Source organism: Nelumbo lutea, chromosome 3 (assembly GCF_056320005.1).
Source record: "Nelumbo lutea isolate HS-2025 chromosome 3, American lotus-T2T, whole genome shotgun sequence".
Classification (NCBI taxonomy): Eukaryota; Viridiplantae; Streptophyta; class Magnoliopsida; order Proteales; family Nelumbonaceae; genus Nelumbo; species Nelumbo lutea.
Genome location: NC_142686.1, coordinates 59652442 through 59675682, shown reverse-complemented (window position 1 = coordinate 59675682; position 23241 = coordinate 59652442). Strand labels below are relative to the sequence as shown.

General features: G+C 36.4%; 1 protein-coding gene across 3 annotated transcripts in view; it reads left to right on the top strand.

Moving 5' to 3' along the window:
- Nucleotides 1-16811, top strand: part of LOC148865202 (uncharacterized) — a 60787-nt gene extending 43976 nt beyond the window's left edge. For 2 of the 3 annotated variants that reach the window (XM_088981061.1, XM_088981062.1), the window contains exons 6-9: nt 1518-1615; nt 14696-14795; nt 16259-16357; nt 16444-16811. In XM_088981061.1, the coding sequence (XP_088837187.1) occupies nt 1518-1615; nt 14696-14795; nt 16259-16357; nt 16444-16506 (360 nt within the window). In that variant the 3' untranslated portion in view covers nt 16507-16811. Of the gene's footprint in view, nt 1-1517; nt 1616-1768; nt 2123-14695; nt 14796-16258; nt 16358-16443 lie in introns of all 3 variants that reach the window. The other variant, XR_016110757.1, reaches the window with a different exon arrangement.
- Nucleotides 16812-23241: the final 6430 nt, after the last annotated feature.

Sequence of the window (23241 nt, the reverse complement as noted above, 5' to 3'; positions counted from 1 at the left end):
TTTATGAGAGTTTGGCAAAAGTTTTAGTGCCGGCTACCAACCTGGCACAACCCTCTATCTGGGCTTGGGACCTGTAGTGTAAGACAAGCTCACACTAGTTGAGTTTTTCTTCTTTTTTCCTTCTCTTCTTTTATTCTTTCTCTTCTAAATCTGAATTTAAACATTTAAGAATATTAAACAAGTGATAGGAAGCAATAATTATTAATGTTGTAAGATAAATGGAAAACTCAAAAACATTCCAAAGCATTTTGTATGGAGGTATACAGTAAAAATAGATACGGTTGAAACCTTGAGCAAGGGAAATTTCTAGTTCTATAGGCATTCTCAATAACCCATATTTCTCTAGCACTATTCTAATGGAGAAAGAAGACTTGGTTATTATGTCCTTGTGTGCACCTGATGCAAGAAAAATGGTGACACTGTCGATCATCTATTCAGTTGAGTTGCATTGAAGTGCATTTGTTGTATTTTCATATTTCTCTCACCTAGGGAACTGGTAGGGATCATTAGTTTTCAAGGTGCCAAGGCGAGGCTAGGCGATAGGGGGGCGCCTTGTTGCCTAGTCACCTAGGTGGGCACCTAGGCGGTGGATTTTTTTTAAGTAAAAACATGTATCCTAGGGTAGTTCCCTAGGTTCCATAATCATATTTCCTTAATAGATATCCATAATTTTCATAAGAAAAGTATAAACTTCATGTTAAAGTATAGAAAATCAACATATTCCAACATATTCATGAGAAGAAAAAGAAGAAAGAAAAGAAAATTCAAAAAATATAGGGGCTGAACCCCTATTTCTGTTGTAGAAAATGTGTTGATTGGACAACATTTTATGTTCTTCCTTACTTATTGGTTCAGGTTTTGAAGTCTTTGAGGGTTCAATCCAGCATTTAGCAATGTTTGTGTTGATTAAACCCTAACAAATAAGAAAATAATAAAAAGAAATTACTATATAAGCATACAAAATGAATATTTTAGTTTAAAAACGTCTATTTTATAATTATAGCCTAAAAAATTTAAGAATATAAGTTTTTTATAACACGCTATAGAAAACTACTTGGTGATTAGGCGTGGCGACCCTCCATGGGCGCCTTGTCACCTAGGCACTCTTGACAACTATGGTGGGGATCATTGAGAATCAGCTGTATTTATTACTCCTTAGTTTTGAAAGGGCTGGAAATTAGACAATGATTTATTACATTTCCTTTTAGTTCTTATTGTGCTTATATCAATTTTTATGTTATAGCCGCTGATCATTTTTTTTTTAATCTTATAGCCATTATGACATGCTAGAAGAAATTGTTTCTTGCCTGGGTAGCTTCCATTTTCCTAGTCTCATTTCATGATATATTTTCTTTATTGTATTATATTACAACCTTCAGTTTTTTTCGGTTTTCTGCTGCTTCTTGCTTTTTGATATTACTTATTGGGCAGTTAGCTTATTGATTTGATAACTGGTGGAATAGTTTCTGTTTCTGTTATTATTGTACATGAAGTATCAATATTGCTTTATCATGCAGAGAATCCATATATTGGAAGCATTGGAAGCTAGGGTTGGCAACAGTAATGACATGGGGATGGCTGCGCACTTCTTTCAAGTTCAACGCGATTTCAATGAGTAAGATTTTTGATAATACTAGTTTATTAATGTACAATTATACTATTCCTGTGTAAATATCTGGTCTTAGGTAATATGTGGAAAACCATATGCCCTTCTTTTTCAACTTGACATTTTCTTTTTTCTGATAGTATTGATCCAAATGGGCCACAGGAAATAGAGGAGGGAAAAACAAGAATATTGAAGGCCTACTCCATGAAAAGACTCATCTTTCATCATCCAATGTACAGTGCAATCATATGAGTTGATGTAGACTAACTGATCGATAACCCAGGGAGAAAGGTAGAGATAAAAAACTGGGTTGGAGGCCACCACCAGGAACCTTTGGTGAGAAGATTCAATCTCAGATGGAACATCATAAGTAGGGAGTATGTAGATAGGGTGATAGACCCAGCTTAGTGCAGAATAGGAAAGATGAAGGGGATGATCGACACCTTGGTTGTCCTCACAGTGCAAATTGGGATGTTTCCCAACTAAAAACCATTAGGTGAACTTGATAGTTCACATGTACGTGCTCTGGAACTTCTTGTATTTGAGTTCATATCATCTAAATCTCTCCCATGCATCATTCCCTACTCAAAGTACTGTTTCATTGAATTTACTCTTGTTTTGTGTCTCACCTTCTATTACTGTATACAATTGCAAGGTGCCACAGGTTATCTTGTCACACAGGGCAAGGAGGTTTAGGGGAAAATGGAACAATACAAACTACAAAGAGGGGGAGATTATTTGGGAGCTAATCCAAACCATCTTTAGTGAGATGGTGAATGCTGAGTTAGAGAAGATTGTGGGGTGTGGAGAGGAGGGTGACACTTTCTCCATGTATAACAGGACCAAACCATTAAACCAATGCAGGAAGAGAACTGCGATAGGGATCAACCAAAGGACCCAACCATTGAGCTTGAAGAAAAATATGGGTGTGATGGTCGCTTCTTCTAAATATCTGAGAGATTGAAAGTGTAATATTAATTACAACAAGGAGGGAAGTGGGAAGGAGAGAGGAGGGGAGGAAGATAAAGGTGAGTAGAGCTTGTTCACAAAAGGAGTTGAGATGAGATTATTAGCTGGAATGTAAGGGGATCGAATAGTGCTAGAAAGACCAATAAAGGATTTTTTGAGGAGAGCTAAACCACAAAAATATTAATTCAGCTAAACTAAGGTAATGCAATGTTTTGCAATGGTAAAAAACTGATCTACTTTCATTCCATTGCTAATTGGCATATTTATACAGTAAGCTGCTGCAATAAATAGAAAACATCTTCCTAAATCAATTCCTATAATTAAGGGACTAATTATTTTAAGCCCCATATTTAAGGGATTATACTTTTCCACAATCCTAGGAATACATATTCACACTTATCTATTTTTACACAACTACCAAATATGCATCTACACCAGTAACCCCATGTTTTCCAACACTCCCTCTCAAGTTGGTGAATAAAGAACCTCCATTCCCAGCTGGTCTACAATTCTATGAAAGTCTGTACTATTGAACCCTTTACTAAGTACATCGGCCGGTTGTCCTTTTTTAGATACATAGGGAGTGCAAATCAACTTGCTGTCCAGTTTCTCTTTTATAAAGTGTCGATCCATTTCGATGTGCTTCGTCCTGTCATGTTGAACAGGGTTGTGAGCAATATTGATGGTTGACTTGTTGTCACAATATAGTTTCATAGGCTCTTCTCGTGGAATCTTCAAGTCTTCTAAAATTATCTTCAACCAGAGTAATTCACACACTCCTTGTGCCATAGCCCTGAACTCTGCCTCTGCACTTGACCGGGCCACTACGTTTTTCTTCTTACTCCTCCAAGTGACTAAGTTTCCTCCCAAGAAGGTACAGTAACCAGAAGTGGACCATCTATCTATTGGAGATCCTGCATAATCGGCATCTGTATATGCTTCAAGAGCTAGTCCCCCATTCCTTCTGAATAAAATTCCTTTCCCTGGATTGGCTTTCAAATAGTGCAGAATTCGATGAGCAGCCTGCAGATGAACTTCTTTAGGATTATGCATAAACTGACTTATTACACTTACAGCATATGCAATATCCGACTGTGTATGTGCAAGATAAATGAGTTTTCCAACCAGTCTTTGGAACATCTCCTTGTCTACACTTGCATTCTCGCTGGCTTCTCCAAGTTTATGATTGGGATCTATAGGCGTGGAAGCTGGTTTACATGCCATATTTCCTGTTTCTCTCAAAAGATCAACAACATACTTTTGTTGAGAGATAAAGATGCCTTGTTTAGAATGTGCAACTTCAATTCCGAGAAAATACTTTAGTCTCCCCAAGTCTTTTATCTCAAATTCTCTGGCAAGGCAGCTTTTCAATGCTTCCTTCTCCTTTTTATCATTCCCAATAACGATTATATCGTCCACATAGACTAATCGAGTAATAACTCCCCCTGAGGATGTGTGTTTGATAAACAATGTGTGATCACCTTGACTTTGCTTGTAACCTGTACTAAGCATCACCTTTGTAAACCTTCCAAACCATGCTCTTGGAGACTGTTTGAGACCATATAGTGCTTTCTTCAACCTACAAACTTTGTTCCCCTTAATGCCTTCTCCAAAACCCGGTGGAATGTCCATGTATATCTCATCTTCTAGATCACCATGGAGAAACGCATTCTTTACATCAAACTGTCGCAAATCCCAATTATATTTAGCAGCCAAAGACAGCAACACCCTTACTGTATTCATTTTATCTACCGGGGCAAAAATCTTCTGATAATCTACCCCATAAGTCTGTATATATCCCTTGGCTACCAGTCGTGCTTTGTACCTTTCTAATGACCCATCAGATTTGTACTTAATTGCGAACACCCATTTACAACATACAACGTTCTTGTTTCTCGGTAGATCCACAACTTCCCATGTGTTGTTCTTTTCTATTGCCTTCATTTCCACTCTCATGGCTTTTCTCCACTCCTTATTAGAAAGTGCCTCGGCTAGAGTATTAGGAATTGGAATGGTGTTAAGGCTGGCTAGAAAACTTTTATGGGATTTAGAGAGTCTTTGGAACGACAAAGATTTGGCTAAAGGGTACAATGGGCGTTTGGTACATTCTCTGGTTCCTTTTCTCAGGGCAATAGGTAGGTCATACTCATACTCAGACTGTGAAGGTACAAGTTCAGGTTCTGAACATCCCTCAGTTCTAGGATTAGGAGTTGAGTCATGGACTTGCACAAGTTAAGGATCTGAATTTCCTCTCCTAGAGTAAACCTGCATATATCTCACATCATCATGCACATCATTGGTGGGGTTAGCAATGTCTGGATTTGGTTCAATGGTTAGGTTGTTTGATTCTTGTTGAGGCTCGGAAATGTGGGGCTCAGAGGAATGTGACTCAGAAGGATGTGATTCTTGACGGTTGGATGACTATGAGGAGGGTAATACATCTAGGGAGGGTAGATCCGAGGCCTTATCTACCATTAGTGAGGGCTCCCCCTGAAGATAAGGTTGAGTGAAAAAGGATTGTCCCTCCTCAAATGTGACATCAATGGAGGTGTAGAATTTTCTGTGGCTGGATGATAACATTTATAACCTTTCTGAGTTGGGGAATATCCCAAGAAGACACACCTGATTGCTCGTGGATCTAATTTTCCCTTATTATGGACATGAACAAAGGCAGTGCAACCAAAAATTCTTGGTGTGAGATTATTTGAGGTTCGAATATTAGGGTAGAATTGAGAGAGGACTTGTATTGGGCTTCGGTTGTCAAGAACTTTAGATGGTAGTCTATTTATGGTGTATGCAGCAGTAAGGACAGCTTCCCCCCAATATTGTTTTGGGACCTGGTTTTGAAAGAGAAAGGCTCGGGTGGTTTGCAAAAGATGGCCATTTTTCCTCTTAGCTACCCCATTCTGTTGGGGAGTGTTAACATAGGAAGATTCATGCACAATGCCTTCTTTCTGAAAAAATGGGGACAAATTCTGATTAAAATAATCTGTAGCATTATTAGATCGAAACCTTTTAATTTTCACACCAAACTGAGTTTGGACCATGTTATGGAAGTTGGGAAGAATGGTGCCCACATCAATTTAGACTTAAGAAGAAAAATCCATGTGACCCTAGTGCAATCGTCAATAAAGGTGACGAACCATCTAGAACCAGTAATGTTGGGAATTTGAGAAGGGCCCCATATATCCGAATGAATCAAATAAAAAGGAATTGAAGATCTTTTATTGCTGATTGGGAAAAAAACCCTTTTGTGTTTAGCAAATTTACAAACATCACAATGAAAGGCTTCAACGTCAATCCTTTTAAACAAGGAAGGAAGCATTGTTTTTAAAACAGGAAATGAAGGATGATCGAAATGAAAGCGATGACGCCAAATAAAATCTTTATTGGAGGTAGATAAGAATGACTTGTGTGTGACATGCATAACAGTGTGAGATGGTTTGCTGGTTGCTTCAAGGTAGTAGAGTCCATCCCTTTCCTTAGCAAGTCCAATCTTCTTCCCCGAAACTTGGTCCTGAAATACACAGTAAGAAGGAAAGAACACAACATTGCAGTTCACATCCTGGGTGAGTTTATGTATAGAGATAAGGCTAGTGGATAACTTAGGAACATGAAGCACGTTTTTAAGTAATAGGGATGGAGTAATCTGAATATTCCCAATTTCTGTCACTGTGGTGAAAGAACTATCAGCAACAGAAAATTTTCTACTACTAGGACGGGGTGTATAGGTGAGAAAATGTAGTGAAGAGGGTGCCATGTGGTCAGTAGCTCTAGAATCAAGAATCCATGGAAAAACACTAGCCGAGACATGTAATCCTAGAGTAAAGACTCACTCGAGAGAGCAAGAGAGGTAGAACCACTTCTTGGTTTCAAGGATCTCAGGAAACTCCTTAGCCTTTCAATTTCTTCATCATTAAATGGCCCCTGACTTGAGTGTTCTTGCTGCGGGATTGTGGAGACATTATGGGCCTGTTGAACTGCTTTCGAAACTCCTCGATTGCCCCATTCCTTGCTGGATGTGGGAGGTTTCCCATGAAGTTTCCAGTAGCGATCTTTTGTGTGTTTGGGCTTCTTGCAATAGGTGCACCAGAGGTTATTGTTAGAGTCACGGGTGGTTGTGTCACGGGCCAAGTTGTGATTGTTCTCACCCTTTGAACCACTATAATTTCCTTTCCTTTCCACCATAGCAGAACCTTCGGGATCTTTAGGCTCAAGCATGATTCCACGACGGCTTTCCTCAGCTCTGACAAGGGCTATAACTTCATTCAATGGAGGCACTTCTTCTTTGCCGAGAATTTTTATTCGAACCTGATCAAATTCAGCATTCAGTCTGACCAAAAAATCATACACCCTATCTCTTTCAATAAAATTCTTCAAGATCACAGTGTCATTGGGGCACTTCATCTCAAGAACCCAATAATGATCAAGATCATGCCACAAATTTTGCAGCAGATTTGCATACTCTGTAACACTTCTGCTCTCTTGTTTGGCCGCCATTGTCTTCAATTTGACCTCATAGACACGAGCAGCGTCATGGGCTTTGGAATAGGTTTGTCGGACAACGTCCCAAATAGCCCTTGCAGAGGGAAGAAACATACATGTATCGCTAATCTCGGGTGTCATTGAACTCCACAACCATGACATAATCATGGAGTCCTCTTCGTCCCAAGCATCAAAATTTGGCTCGCCCAATTTTGGCCCTGTTCTGAGAAGGTGACTAATTTTTCCTTTTCCCTTCAAATAGGTACGTACTAGTTGTGGCCACTTCAAATAGTTCTGGCCATTCAGTCTATATGTTGCCTGAATATTCTGCAAATCACCGGTGTGAGGATGAAAATTCGTTGCTCCTTAATCTGTTTGGACAGGAGCACTTGTTGCAGTCACGTCGGACATTGCCAATGGAGGAAGAATAAGGCTAGCAGGAAAGGAGAATAAAGAAGGAAAAGAAACACTGCTAGTTACAGATCAGCACTAAAGGTCAGAAAACCACAAAAAAAAAAAAAACTAACAATGAAGGCTGAAAAAAAATCTCAAGGTTGGCAAACCTAGAGCTCTGATACCATGTTTTGCAATGGTAAAAAACTGATCTACTTTCAGTCCATTGCCAATCGGCATATTTATACAGTAAGCTGCTGCAATAAATATAAAACATCTTCCTAAATCAATTCCTATAATTAGGGGACTAATTATTTTAATCCCCATATTTAAGGGATTATACTTTTCCACAATCCTAGGAATACATATTCACACAATTCTATTTTTACACAACTACCAAATATGCATCTACACCAGTAACCCCACATTTTCCAACATGCAATTGTGAAAATTGATCTATTTTCCCTTATTCTTGATCATGTTGCTGGTTTTCAGTTGGATTTTACTAGCCACAAGGTACCCTCTATCAAGAGGGGTACAGATTTTTTTCCAAGTATGGAGACCATTATCTTTGATTTGTATTAGATGTGAATCATTCCAATAAGAAATAACAGTGTAGTCTGAAATTACAAAGAAAGAGAAGAAATAAGAAAAATCAAAAGAGGAAGAAGAAGAAGTTGAGAGAAGAAGGGAGGAGAAGAGAGTTCGATCTATCTTCTCTCATTTCTCCTAATTTTTTGTATTAATTTAATCTCAAGAGAGTGATTACAATGATGCCCTAAATGGGGCGGCCAACTCATAAGCATAGCTTAAAAGAAATAAAAAATAGTTAACAGGTCCATATGGACAAGGACCATTAACATAAACATAACAAATAAAAGAAGAAAAAATAATAATGCACTAGTGCCCATTTGGCCCAGTCTCTCTACACTCCCCTCAAGTTGAACATAGATGTCAATCATGCCCAACTTGCTTATATAATGTATTAGCTTTCCTTTTAGAATTCTCTTCATCAAGACATCAACTAATTGTTCTTCAGAAGCAAGAAATGGCATGCAAACTTCCCTTGTAGCAACGCTCTCTTGTATAAAATGTCTATCAACCTCGATGTGCTTTGTTCTATCATTTTGGACGGGATTTTGTGCAATGTTGATGGTTATTTGGTTGTCACAATTAGACCGGGTTTTGTCTATGTATTAACATAATACACTTAGGCCCGACCATGGGACCTAGGTCTTTAGCCCGAGCCTGGCCAAAAATTTGAAAACATAATTTTTTCTTTTTTTATTCAGTAAAAAAACGTTTTATTTATATTAAAACCCTTTAAACTCAAAAATAATAAAAGATATCACTATTACTTGAAAAAAGAGAAGAGGAACAAAGAAAAATATTGTATATATTTTTTATTAAATAAAATATTTTTTTATTATTTAATATATATTATCAAGTTGGGCTCAAGATTGGACCGGCCTTTTTTGAGAAAGCCTGAGCCCGGACCAAAAAAAGGTCGGCCTCGGTGTTTTAGGTCCGAGTCGGAGCCTGTGGGCCTAAAATTATGTCCAAGCCCGACTTAGAACGGGCTGGCCCGTTAGGCTACCCGACCCATGAACATGTCTAGTCACAATATAACATCATTGGCTTCTCATAATCAATTCTTAGTTTCTCTAAAAGTGATCTAAGCCACAATAACTCTGAAACTCCATGGGCCATCACCCTGTACTTTGCCTCAACTGAAGATCTAGCCATCATAGTCTGCTTCTTACTCCATGAAACAATGTTCGCTGCTACCATAGCACAGTAACCCGAGGTAGATCTATCATCAATACATCTAACCTAGTTTGAATTCATATATGCATCCAGTTACATATGTCCATGTTTAACAAAAAGAATGCCTTTCCTTGGAGTACCATTTAGGTAACACAAGATTTTCTTAGCGGATGCCATATGGGTGTCTCTAGGAGAATGTATGAACTGGTTGACACTTACTGCATAGGAAATAGCTGGCCAAGTCATACATAGATACAATAACTTCTCAAGCACTCTTTGGAACACTCCCTTATCAACCAACAATTCACCATTAGTGGCCGAGATTTTGTAGTTTAAGTTTATAGGTGTAGTAGAAGCAAACTTAGCACCAAGTTTGCCAGTCACGACAAGAAGATCAAGGACATACTTGTGTTGAGAAATGAATATACCTTAGACTGAACAACTTATATTCCCAGAAAATATCTGAGTTACCCCAAATCATTGATTTCAAGCTTAGTGTTGGGAAACTTTTTGAGGCTAAGAACTTCTTGTGTATCATCACCAGTAACTTCAATATCATCCACACAAACAATAAGAAAGGTCACCAAAGAAGTTCTCCTCTTGACAAAGAAGGTATGGCTAGATTGAGTTTGTGTGTATCCGAACGTAACGAAAGCAACTTGAAATCTCTCAAACCAAGCTCTAGGAAACTATTTGAGGCCATAAAGGGACTTCTTCAATTTACACACTTTCCCTTGCATTTCTCTCCCATACAAACCTCCTCATGTAGATCTCCATTTAAGAAGGCATTTTTGACATCAAATTGGTAGAGTGCCCAGTCAAAACTAGCAACCAAGGATAGGAGAACCCGAACTGTTGTTTATCCAAAGGAGTAAAGGTCTCCAAGTAATCAATACCATACATCTAAGTGGTACCGTCAGCATGGTACTTAATGGTAAATACCCACTTTACAACTGACAGATTCCTTCCCCTTAGTTAACTCCACAATTTTCCAAGCATTGTTCTTATGCAAAGTATCTATATCAATCATCATAGCATCCCTTCACTTTGATTTAGATAAGGCTTCTGATACAGATTTAGGGATGGCTTGTGTAGAAAGAGGCTAAGAAGGAATAGTTGGTCAAAGAAAGGATGTTGCATGATAGGTTTTAGAGATGCAATAGGCTGTACACTTCCGTTTCCCTTTTCTGAGGGCAATAGAAAGGTCTAGGTCTAGGAAGATGTTGGTGGGACAGAAGAAGGCTGCCTTGTCATCTCATTAGTTATGCGAGGTGCAAGAGGCTCAGTTGAAGGTGTGGAAACAACTTGCTCATGCCTGAGTTGTTGCCTTTGATACCATCTTTGAACAATAGGATGAGAGATAAAAGTGGGAGGATGAGCAGGAACATGTGAAGACTTAATAGGAGGTGATGCAACAGAAGGAGGTGACTTAACCGAGGACTCAATAGAAACTAGAAGAGGAATAGTTGGGGACTGTGCAAATAACTCCACTAACCCCCTTGGAAGGAATGCCAAAGAAAGGAATGGACTTTGCAATTGTGGCATCCTTGGAGACAAAGCAGATGCCACGAATTGGATCATAAGAACAATATCCCATCTCTATGGAGGCATATCCAAGAAAACACACTTACAAGCTTTAGGTTCAAACTTATGTCTTTGGTGGCTATGAACATGAACATTGCAAGTATGCCTAAAAACCCAAAGAGGAAGAGAGAAAAATCATCATCAGGGAAAAGGAGGCTAAATGAGGTTTTAAAACTCAAAACCCGAGAAGGCATATGGTTTATCAGATATGTAGTAGTACGAACAATATTCCCCAAAAATTTCACAAGAACATGGGATGCAAAAAGAAGTCTTCTAGCAACCTCAACCACATAATGATTCTTCCTTTCCACCATTCCGTTTTGTTGTGCGGTGTGGGAACAAGAACTCTGATGAATAACCTCAAAGGTATCAAGGTAGGATGAAAATTCTTCTCAAAATATTCCTTAGCATATAAAATGGAATATTTTGTTACGAATATTAAACCGTGTAAGGATAAATTCATGAAGTGTTGCACAATGGTTGGTACTTCATCTTGGAACTGCATGAGGTAAATCCAAGTGAAGCATGAACAGTCATCAATAAAAATGATAAAGTATTTATCATGGTTGTCATGGTAACGCCTAGGTGACAAGGCGCCGTTTGAGACTCGCCTTGCCTAATCGCCAAGTAATTTTGTACTTTTTATTATAAAATACTTTTTTGTTCTTTATTTTTTGAGATTATAATTATAAGATAGGCATTGTCAAACTAAAATATTCATCTTGTGTATTTATATACTAGTTTATGTTTTATTATTTTCTTATTTGTTAGGGTTTAATCTATACAAGCATTGCTAAATGCTGTATTGAACCCTCAAAGACTTCAAAACCTGAACTAATAATAAGGAAGAACTACTATTACTACTACTACTACTCCTTATATTTTTTGAATTTTCTTTTCTTTTCTTTTTTTCTTCTCATGAATATGTTGATTTTCTATACTTTAACATTAACTTTATACTTTTCTTACGAAAATTATGAATAATTATTAAGGAAATATGGTTATGGTACCTAGGGAACTACCCTAGGATTTATGTTTTATACATGAAAAAAATCCATCACCTAGGTGACTAGGCAACAAGGCACCTAGCCTAGCTTCGCCTTAGCGCCTAAAAAACTATGGTGTTCATAGCCTCCCATAGTAGGTAAATGATAATGGCCCCCACACATTAGAGTGCACAATATGAAAACGAGAAATTGATCTTTTATTACTTAATGAATAAGAATGTCTATAATGCTTGGCAAGTTCAAATAATTCACAATGAAAATTAGACAAAGCTATCCCTTTTAAACAATTTTGGAAACAAATAACTCAAAGCAAAAAAGGAAATATGACCAAAATGTAAATGCCATAATGTTCAGTTAACAAATTCTGATGAAATAGACTCCAAATCCACTCCATAGGTGGTACAAGACTCTTGTTAGGTGTATCTAGCAACTATATTCCATTCGCCTCATGGCCATTCCCAATTGCCTTTGAGACTTCAGGTACTGAAAAACATAGTGGGTAGGAAAAAAGGTTATGCTGCAATTCATAGACTTTGTTAAACTACTAATAGACAAAAGATTGGTGTTAAGTTTAGGAATATGAAGAATAGAGGATAAAATAAGGGAGTCTAAGACTCTGATGTCCCCCTTGCTGGAGATAGGTCCAAGGGACCCATCTACAAGAGATATCTTTTCACAACTAGAAAGAAGTTAATATGAGCAAAATACGTTAGACTTGCTGATCCTATGGCTAGAAGCACCAGAATCTATAATCCAAGTGGTTTTACGGTTACCTGACATAGTAGCATGATTTGCAAAAGCTCGAATAGCTGAGTGAGCAAAAGCAGATGAGGAGGTGTTGCCTGAGGAGTTGGAAGCTACAAATGTAGTCTCCAAATGATTTATGAGTCTTCCATACCTTTCAGACTGTGCTTTTATGACTGTCAGTTGCTTCACTCACATATTACATCTTTCTTCTCAGTAGGCCCCTTAGACTTCATGCTTATATGTGCAAAATGTTATGGGGGAGGTGGTCCTTGCAACTGTGCTTGCCACCTACTCTCTTCACTGCTACCATGGTATATGCCTGAGAAAGAATCCTTCATTCTTTGCTAGAATATTCCACCTAGTAATGTCAAACTTAGGATTGAGTCCAGTGAGAAACTCAAACACCTTGTTCCTTTCTACCAACTTTTTATAAGTTTCTACATCCTTAGTGCTTTTCCACACAACAATTGCCATCACATCAATTTCTTGCCACAGAGATTTCAACATAGAGTAATACATGGCTAGGCATTTCTCCCCTTGTCTTAGATTGTTCATATCAATTTCTGCATCCTTAGTGCTTTCCCACACGACAATTTCCATCACATCAATTTCTTGCCACGGAGATTTCAACATAGAGTAATACATGGCTAGGCATTTCTCCCCTTGTCTTAGATTGTTCACATCATTTTATAAGCTTTGGCAACATTTAGCTTTTGAGAGTATGTTTTTGTAACATTGTCCTAAATCTCCTTGGCCAAATTCATCCAATGATAATGTTGACTTATGTGGGGTTGCATAGAGTTGACTAACCACCCAATAACTGTATAATTCTCCTGCATCCATTTCTCATATGTAGGATCAGTTTTTGATGGTTTCTTCTTACTATCTGTAAGGTACCCTAATTTACCTCTACTACAAACATAAAATCGCATGGATTGTGCCCAGGCTAAGAAATTTGTTCCATCTGGCTTAATTGTTGTCAAAGCATTCAACACAGGTTTTACTGGACCAATTCTGGACTCTGCATTCTGCTTCGTCTCACTTTCAGACTGCTCCATTAATCAAATAAAAATCCAAAAGTGATATTTCTAGCCCTGATAGACCTCACTATAGTCAATCCCAAGCTGGTAAGTAAAAAATCTAGGGTTTCACTAAATCCTGCTACTTGGGAGAAATGGGAGAACTGCAGCTACTCCTATCAGTGGCTCCTTAAAGGTCTCCGACTACAATCAATCTCTTCTAGGGATCAAAAGGAACCTTCCAAACCCTAAGCGCCACTTCCACATAAACTCCTTGGCCCGTAATTTGAAAATCTCTAGTCGGCTAGGGTTTGGGCAAAAATAAAAAGCCTCAATTTCTTGGCATTCCACAGCTAGCTTTTAGATCTACAGACCCTTTACCAACTAGGCAAAAACAGCTGAGAAATAATCAGCAACTTATCTCTCCATACACTCTTCCAATCAAAGAATGTATGGGATTGAAGAGAAAAAGGGAAAAGGTGCTTTGACACCAGGGTGTGAATCGGTCCGATAAGAAATAACAGTATAATCTGAAATTAGAAAGAAAGAAAGAGAAGAAATACGAAAAATCAAAAGTGGAAGAAGAAGAAGATGAGAGAAGGGAGAAGGAGAAGAGAGTTCAATGATGCCCTAATTTGTATTATTAATCTAATCTCAAGAGAGTAGTTACAGTGATGCCCTTAATGGGGCGGCCAGCTCATAAGCATAAAAGAAATAAAAAATGGCTAACAGGCCCATGTGGACAAGGTCCATTAACATGAACATAACAAATAAAAGAAGACAGAATGATAATGCACTATGGCCCAGTCTCTCTACAGTATTCAACTGGACTCTTTACCAAAATCAATCATGTAATCTATGAATATGATCGATTTTTAGAGCTTTCTGCTATATTTGTTCTGTGTATTTTTACCAGTTTGCCTTTTTTTTAATGCATATGCTCTATGTGCTGTTACACCAACTGCTGTTTGCTTCATTTTGTATTTGTGGGAATTAATCTAGAGTAATAGTTCCTTGGTGAAGCATGTTTACTATAATCCTAATAAGATCTTAAAAATCTGGAAGTTGGTGTGGTTTATATGGTATTTCTTTCTATGCTTTTGATTTTCTTTTTTCAGAAATGATTATGAGATGCTTTTGGCTCTTGATGAGAATAATCACCAACACCGTGGTGCATCTCTCAGTCAGATTAATGGCTTGCCACATTCAATTGTCCAGGTAATTTTATCTTATGTATGTGTGTGTGTATAAATGTGCAGTGTTTTCAACCCTTCATTGTTCCAGCTGGTTTTGACTGTTCGACCTGTCACCCTGTCATGATTCCAGTTTTGGTTAACCCCAAACCCACTATTATTCAAAAACCATTGAGTTGGTCAGAAATTTGCAGACCCGTGTGGTTGAACCAGTGTTTGAAAAGGCATGGGAGGTGTATGCTTGGAGGCACGCCTCTAGGTGAGGCACTCCCAAAATGCCCTGAGGCATATGGCAGAGGCGCTGACACCTCTGAAGCATACGCTTCATGTGCTTTTTTCATAAGGTGTGCTAGAGGCGTACACCTCATGCGCCTCACAAACATCTTATATAAAAAGACAGAAAAAAAAGAAAAAAGAAAAAAAAAGGAAAGGAAAGGAAAGGGAAAGAAAAAGAAAGAGAAGAAGAAAAAAAGAGAAAAGGAAAGAAAAGAAAAGGAAAGGGAAGGGAAGAAAAGATAAGGGGAAAGAAAATGGTTTGCCCCCTGCCCCTTCGGCTGGGGGCTTCACCCCCCAGACCCCCCCCCACCCCCTTTTCGATGCAGCCCAATTTGTTTTTTTTGAGTTAGGGGGGTCTTGCTCCGGCAGGTCAAATATTATTGTATTTATAATTATGAATATGTATATTGGCACATTACAAAGATACCCCCAGTCTAATACCTATTCTACTTTTTCACCATTCACCAAAAAAGTACCTATTTTTTCTCATGATATACTTGTAATATTATCATAGTATGATATCGAAATGTGTCAATTTAACAAGGAGGTTTATTGTGAGATTACAGGTTAAAAGTATAGCTGTTAATATAATCAGGTCTATCTGGTCAGAACAGTAGTCCTGATTGCAGACCCTATAGGGTCTGGTTTCGAACTGGTTCTGCACATTTACTTATTGGGTTGGGACTAGGTCTACCCTGACCCAGACCTGATCCAACCCATTGAAAGCACTAAGATCTCCCCTCGAGTTTACCTGTTGACTTGTCCATGTAGTTTGGGCTTAGGTTACTTGTTCCACCCTTCCGTTAACATGCCATCAGTTTTAGTGACAAATGGTTGCCTAACACTTAAAACCTTTCAGAAGTCCATTGTACTCTTCTTGGCACCCTCTTGTATATTATATGGATAGAGATGCCTGTATTTGTAAAGGGACATTCTTGCCTTAGGACTCGGTGGGAATGAAAAGTTGAAAACAAGTTTAGGAAGAATTTGAAACAAAATAAAATTTTGAGATAGTAAAACTGTATTGACTGTTTACAAATGAATGAGGGTAGTTTTGTCAAATTCAAAATGTATATTTTTGCAGAAAAATTAATATTTTATTATTAAGGGCATTTTGGTAAAATATCATTTCTGTCTTAATTCTGTCTCTTCTTTTCACAAAACTTCCTGTAGTTGCTTTCTATTGATTGTTATCCTGTCTGTTTAATGCAGACTGACAATTTTGAAGAAGTTTGTGCAGTCTGCCTTGAGACCCCAACAATTGGTGATACAATTCGCCATCTTCCCTGCTTGCACAAATTTCACAAAGATGTAATGTTCCCCTCATCTATCCAACTTGGAAAAATTCCATTTGTGGACAATCATGTAGCAACGTCTCTGTTTGCTTTGTAATGCAGTGTGTTGATCCTTGGCTGAGAAGAAGGACATCATGCCCAGTTTGCAAATCATCCATCACTTGATTTGTACATGAAGCTGAGTACTTTGCCATTTAATTACATCAGGTTAAACTTGGGTTGCAAGAAATAACATGTTCATGTTGTAGGTAATCAGCAATCCATTCATTTATGCCTGAAATTTGTTTTCTTTCAATCTTTTGCTATGCTCTTGAATTCGAGTCATTTCAAGTTATACAGTGAAAATTGTTCATCTTCTGGAATCCTGGTATCTGTATCTATTTTCTTGAAGAGATGCTGTACACAATTGAGACAAGATGCAAGAAATTCATGTAGGGCAATTTAAAAATGCATCTTTCCTGTTTCTGCCATGGATTTCTACAGACTGATCGTTCGCCTTTGAACTCATTTTTGAGTGCATTATGCCTGATCTCTATACGTTCCATCTGGGCCTGGATTCCAATACTCGTTTCCCCTCTTAACAGGTGAATTAACTTTCCTATATTTGATTCATTCAACCACAATGTTGATCGTCCAAGTTCACGTATTTGATCCAAGTAACAGTAACATTTGTTTGTTGGGTTCAACTATGATACCGGAAAGACATGATACTGGAAAAAATTATAGCCAATCAACCAGTATCATAGTAGAGGTGACCAATTAGGAGGTATTGATCCAAATTCACCGGGGTGCTTTGTTTGATCAAAGCTCTTTCGGTGCCATGTCTTTCCGGTATTATAGATTTTCCCTTGTTTGGTCATCAATTATAGTTCTTTCTTTTATTGATATTCCTATTTATCCAGTTTATGTGTTCTATTCATTTTTACATTTGTTTGCTCACGAGGGACTGGTAATTTTACCCGGTTAAATCTCGTAGGCAATAATAATTAGAAAAGCCATTTATCAAAGGCTTGTCTTTTCTAATTCGCAAATTATGCTATATGAACAAGGATTTGAGGATTGCTGTAAATCAATACCTAGTTAGTATTTTTGTTGCCAAGTGGGTTCACCTGACTCCCATAGATAACTGAACTGATCCTCTACAAATCGTAAAACAATTCATACTTGTAATTTTCTTCTAATTTCTCTACAGGGTATAAAATATCTAGGCGCTATGACCCAGACATTAGTGATATTCACAGTTCCAGTCTGGGCTGGCTGGTTGCTTTCCTGGACATTCCAGGTTCTAGTAAAAGTCTATCAACCACCCTTGTGACTGTAGTCCTAACTTGGAGGCAACATATCCAATAGATCAATACCTATTCAGCACCTCATGATCAAATCAGCTATATGTAAATCCAAACTTGCATTAGAACTGGGTTGATCCAATTCTTTGCTAGACAAATTAACTTAGTATTAATTGTTTTGATGACAGGGTTGGGAATCAGAGTCTGTTAAGAATGCTAACATTTTATCCCAGACCCAGTAAGTTGAAATAACCTGTGGGTTTGGTCAAAAAAAGAAAAAAAAAACAAAAACTGTTGATTCAGGTGGTGGTCTACAATCTGATATTTTCATTTTTTTTAACTTGTTCTTGAACTTTGTTTTTATTTTAAGAGGCAAGAACAAGCTGGTTTTCTTTTTAAAAAACAATTCATGTTTTTGAAACCATCAATATGATAGTTTTCAAACAGAAACAAATTTTGAAGATAGATATTATATGATTTATGAGACATGAAAATAGATCGTTAGATGAAATCAGAAGTTCAAGAACAAGTTTCTAAGTTTAAATTTTGGGAAAAAAAAAAACAAATATACAACCAAGAAGATGTTTCCAAAGCAGATTTTTTTGACTTGTTTTTTGAACTTACACCAAGAACAAATAAGATCCTCTCAGAAGGTCAAATCGGTTAATTCTTTAAATAGAAGGTGACTGTTATGATGGGTGTAGGTGTAGTGGTGAGGCTACGTATGAGGGCTTCTTTGAAAGAAAAAGGAAGACCGGGTGTAGGAGGTAGGCTAAATGATAAGGCAAATGAAAATGATAAGATTGATGATTTCGTTATGAAATAGACCCCTATTTATAGGGAGAGATCCAGTCCTAAAAGGAAGGAGCCAAAAGCATTTGATTTTTATTAGAAAAGGGAATATTTGATTTGTTATTAGTTGTCAAGGAGTACTATTAGGGTTTCGTCAAGTGTCTTATGAGATATCTCAGCGATGAACTTTCCTTTCGTCTGAGGATTTTCATGATTTGCGTGTGTTACTTCCTTTTGTAACTCTTTTAATTGACGTGGCATGAATGATGTCATTATTTAGCTGGTGTGCCCTTATTTGGCCAATAGAGTGTCCCGTCACGTATGTAAATTAATGACACGTGTTTCTAACATTTATTCCTAGTCCGTAGTAGTTTTACGCTTGTCGTGGTTTTGCAATAGCTTTGAAGCCCATCACAGACCTGTGTGTGTCCAAAGCTCATCGCGGGATCACCCGTATCCAAAACTCATCGCAAGTCTATACGCATCTGAAACTTATCGTAAGGCCATGTGTCTATAGCTCATTGCAGGTTTACGCGAGTCATAATTCATCGCAACCCATTTCGGGTATGAGTTTTCTGCAAACATGTGTTGAGTTCATAACTCACAATAGGCGTGCGATGCATCCAAACTCATTGTAGGCATCCGTGTGATGTTGATTTGACACTCTTTGTGCTCTGATAGTTTGAGTGACTATGTACCTACAATAGGTCAGTGGTTTCTTTTAACTGTTGTTTCAATGGTCTGACCCATTCAATGCAGACATCCAACAAAGGTCAATCTCCGGAAGTTAAGTAGTGCAGTCCCCTTTGGAATAGTCACATTCTCTCTTAATCCTAAAAAAAAAGTAAATATTGATTCCCTGTTTCTGTTAAGTCTCATTTATCAAAATAGTCAGTATCAGTGAAATAATCTCAATCATCCTATTGATCTACTAAGATTTTACCTAATCTAGTCTATCCAAATGAGATATAATTCAATCCAAAGTTCTAGGATTAAACCGTCTCCTGAGATAATATCAAGAATGCAAGTTATCTATCCAATCCCAACCCTTCAAATAATGCATGAAAACCTCTAAAAAATCCATGCCAAATCGAGAGTGACTTATCAAATAAAACCTACCTAAGACTAGACCATCAAAATGACCTCCTAAATTAGTCAATGTAATCCAAACTCAGCATGTGACCAAACACAGTAGTTCTCAACTTCTCATTGATAAATGTTTCATTGAATAACTATGATTAAATATTTCTTCGAGTCAAAAGTCATTGCAATGTATGTTGAACTAGTAAATGGACATGCGGGGTGTATATAAAAGTTTCAAATTAAAATAATATTCACATATCATATTTATTTTTGTTTAGTATAATAAATATATAATATTAGAGATATGTACATTTTTTTTAAATTTTTGTATTTTTATATTTTATTTATATCTATTTTTAAATTTGTATTATTTAATTATTTAATTATTGGTTAATCCATTTGGCCTAAATGATTGAATAGCTTACCAACCATCGGGTGGAGAAAATGATTTTTTTAGGTTAATTAATTTTCTAAATATTGATTTTTATACTATTAAAATTAATGTTGCAGATTTAATTAGTAGAATTTAATGATAAGAAACAAATATACCTTAATTATAGGATTTAATGGGAGAATAAGAGTTAATAGCTTATATATGGGACTTAGTGAGAAGGAATTGAAAAATGGTTTCATTTCTAGTTGGTTTTAAATTTTATATTCTATTTCCATGATTAATAAAAATATTTTCTATTTATCATATATGTGCTCAAATTTTTTTAAATATATTTATTTATTTTTTATATTTTTGTGTTTTATTTATTTCAGAATTTTTATTGTTTAATTATGACATCATGGGTTGGTCCATTTAACCCAAAAAATGGTTTAACTTCCTTACTACCACCTAGATGAAAATACAGTTTTGTTTCTGGGTAGATTTTAAAAGCACAGATTTTTGTATTATTAAAATTATTATATATTGATTTAATTAGTAGAATTTAGTAATGAGAAGAAACAAATATACCTTAGTTATAGGATTTAATGGGAGAATAAGATTTAATAGCTTATATATGGGACTTAGTGAGAAGGAATTGAAAAATGGTTTCGTTTCTAGTTGGTTTTAAATTTTATATTCTATTTCCATGATTAATAAAAATATTTTCTATTTATCATATATGTGCTCAAAATTTTTTAAATATATTTATTTTTTTATATTTTTGTGTTTTATTTATTTCAGAATTTTTATTGTTTAATTATGACATCATGGGTTGGTCCATTTAACCCCAAAAATGGTTGAACTTCCTTACTACCACCTAGATGAAAATACAGTTTTGTTTCTGGGTAGATTTTAAAAGCACAGATTTTTGTATTATTAAAATTATTATGTATTGATTTAATTAGTAGAATTTAGTAATGAGAAACAACAGTGCCTTAAATATATAAATCAATGAGGAAGAATTAGAGTTAATACCTTAAATGTGAGACTTCATGAAAGAGAATTGAATGAACTTAATAATAGTGTTCAAATTATATTTTTTCCCTCATAATAAAGAGGGACCATATTTCAAAAAGATGGGTATTTTAGTTAAGAAAATTCCAAAAATATAAAACTCTACTCGTACTTTTTTACAGTATAGATTTATTAGTGTTTTAAAACTTGACCCCACAACTTGAATAGTTTTTCCCTTTGGGTCAATGAGTAAGAAGCTTAACCATTTGGACTAATGGGTCAACCTATGATATCATTATCATTGACAAATGGGTTAATGGTTCAACCACCCAAGTTGGTGGATCCTTGGCTAAGTAAATCATTTTTTCTTTTGTAAAATGTTAGGTTAGATGTTGACCCAAATCCCTACTGTGATTGGGCCACCAGTCTGACCAGCTAGATCAATGATAGGTTGAAACACTGGAATTTGTTGTCAATCACCAAAGATTAAAGTATTGATAAGTACCTTGGTACAGGGTGTATTGTATCCATATACATGACCGCAGATATATATGGGATACACCACAATTGGATTTGCATCGCATGAGTTGTGCGTATTGGTATAATAAACATCCGTATCCCTTTGAATTGTGTTGTATCAGTGGATACGGTCCAATACACAATGATATGGAAGTATATCAGTGCCTGGTTTCACGACTCTATATATTGACTGCTTTTAGACTATATTTGGGCTTCAATAAAAATTGAATTAAATGATTTAAGATTTAATTTTTCCCAAAAATTTAATGAAAACAGAAAATTATAAAAATAATTTATTTTATCTACCTTAAATGGTATAGATGTTTTACTTTACGATTATATGTAAAATAAAACAATTATATGTTAAAGATGAAATCATATTTATAATTTGAAAAACATAGAACTATTATTTATGTAAAAATACTAAAAAAATTCTGAAAAATTTTATAAAAATTGGAAATTGAATAATTATAAACTGAAATAACATGATAATTATTATATGATGTGTACATGTTCTAGAGTTTTGGTATCGTTGATTGTAATGTTTTTCTTCATATAATATATTAAAGTTTGCATTTCTCATGTGTTTATACCTTATTCATAGATAACCCAACTTTAGATTTATTGTTATTAATGTATTATGTGTTTTGTATACATTTTCTAATGTATCCAAGTGTTTCTGTATCTTTTATTTGTATCCATGCATTTTCAAAAGGTATGTATATGTACCTTATGAGAACTGTCCATACGATACAATACTATACTTGATATCAATAGTTTGATATCAATACGTACCTTATGAATTGAAAATTTAAGTTTTGGACAAATATTGTTACCTGGAAATAGGGGTGCAGCTTGGGAAGTTTGAACCTTAACATGGCCCAATCCAAGCTTTTACAAGTCCTGGGTTGGATATTTAGAGCTATGGTCTGGATGGGCCTGAAAAGTTATGTGGCCCTTTATACGGATTGGACTTGGGCACTCCTTTTTTTGTGTGAGACAAGGTTTTTAAAATCGACATGGAGAACGAACCGGTCAGGGGTCTGGTTCTCAGGTTGAATGGTCCGATCGTTTTGACAAAAAAAAAAAAAAACAATCAAAACTGTTCGAACGGTTAACCATCCAGGTCAACGGTTTGCTGACCAAATTAATGGTTTTTGAAAAAAATCCGTTTTTGAGGAAAACGAAACCGATCACCTAACTGGTTCCCAGTTTTTCCGGTCCGATCGTCCAGTCCGGTCTGATTTTGAAAACCATGGTGTGAGATATCAACTCCAAGTGGCAGAAAGAAAGTTTGGTGGATCATGTAAGGAAGAAGGGAAGAGTTCATATGGACTAAATTAGCAAACCTACTAACATGATTAGGCCTGTCACTTAATCCAAGTAGTTAGAGTTTTAGGTTGGGTTGGCTAGCTTGAGCTTGTCCTCAGGGTTGATTGGGCTTGTGAAAGGGGATCAACAGTTAGGGTTGAGGCCTGTTCCGACCAAATCAAAGGTGCAGTAAAATCGATGACATGGATTAACCAAATCAACAAGGATACCAAGTTCAGATAATTCTTTACCATGCATAAAGAACTTTTCTTGATCTAAAACTTAGTTCAAGATACTCGGCTAACAAGAACTTAGGTTGTGTTTAGTTTGATAAAATCCAAGAGAGAATCAGAAAATTGTGAAACTCCTTAAGAACTTACCCTCCACTTTGTGCTTTTCTCATGCTTTCTGTCAAACCAAACATAACTTAATCTTCTTTCTTTGCTCCTTTTATCAGGAATTCAGGATGCAGCCATCAATATAATGCGAAACCTATGAGGTTCTCTTTCTTTTTTTCCTTTT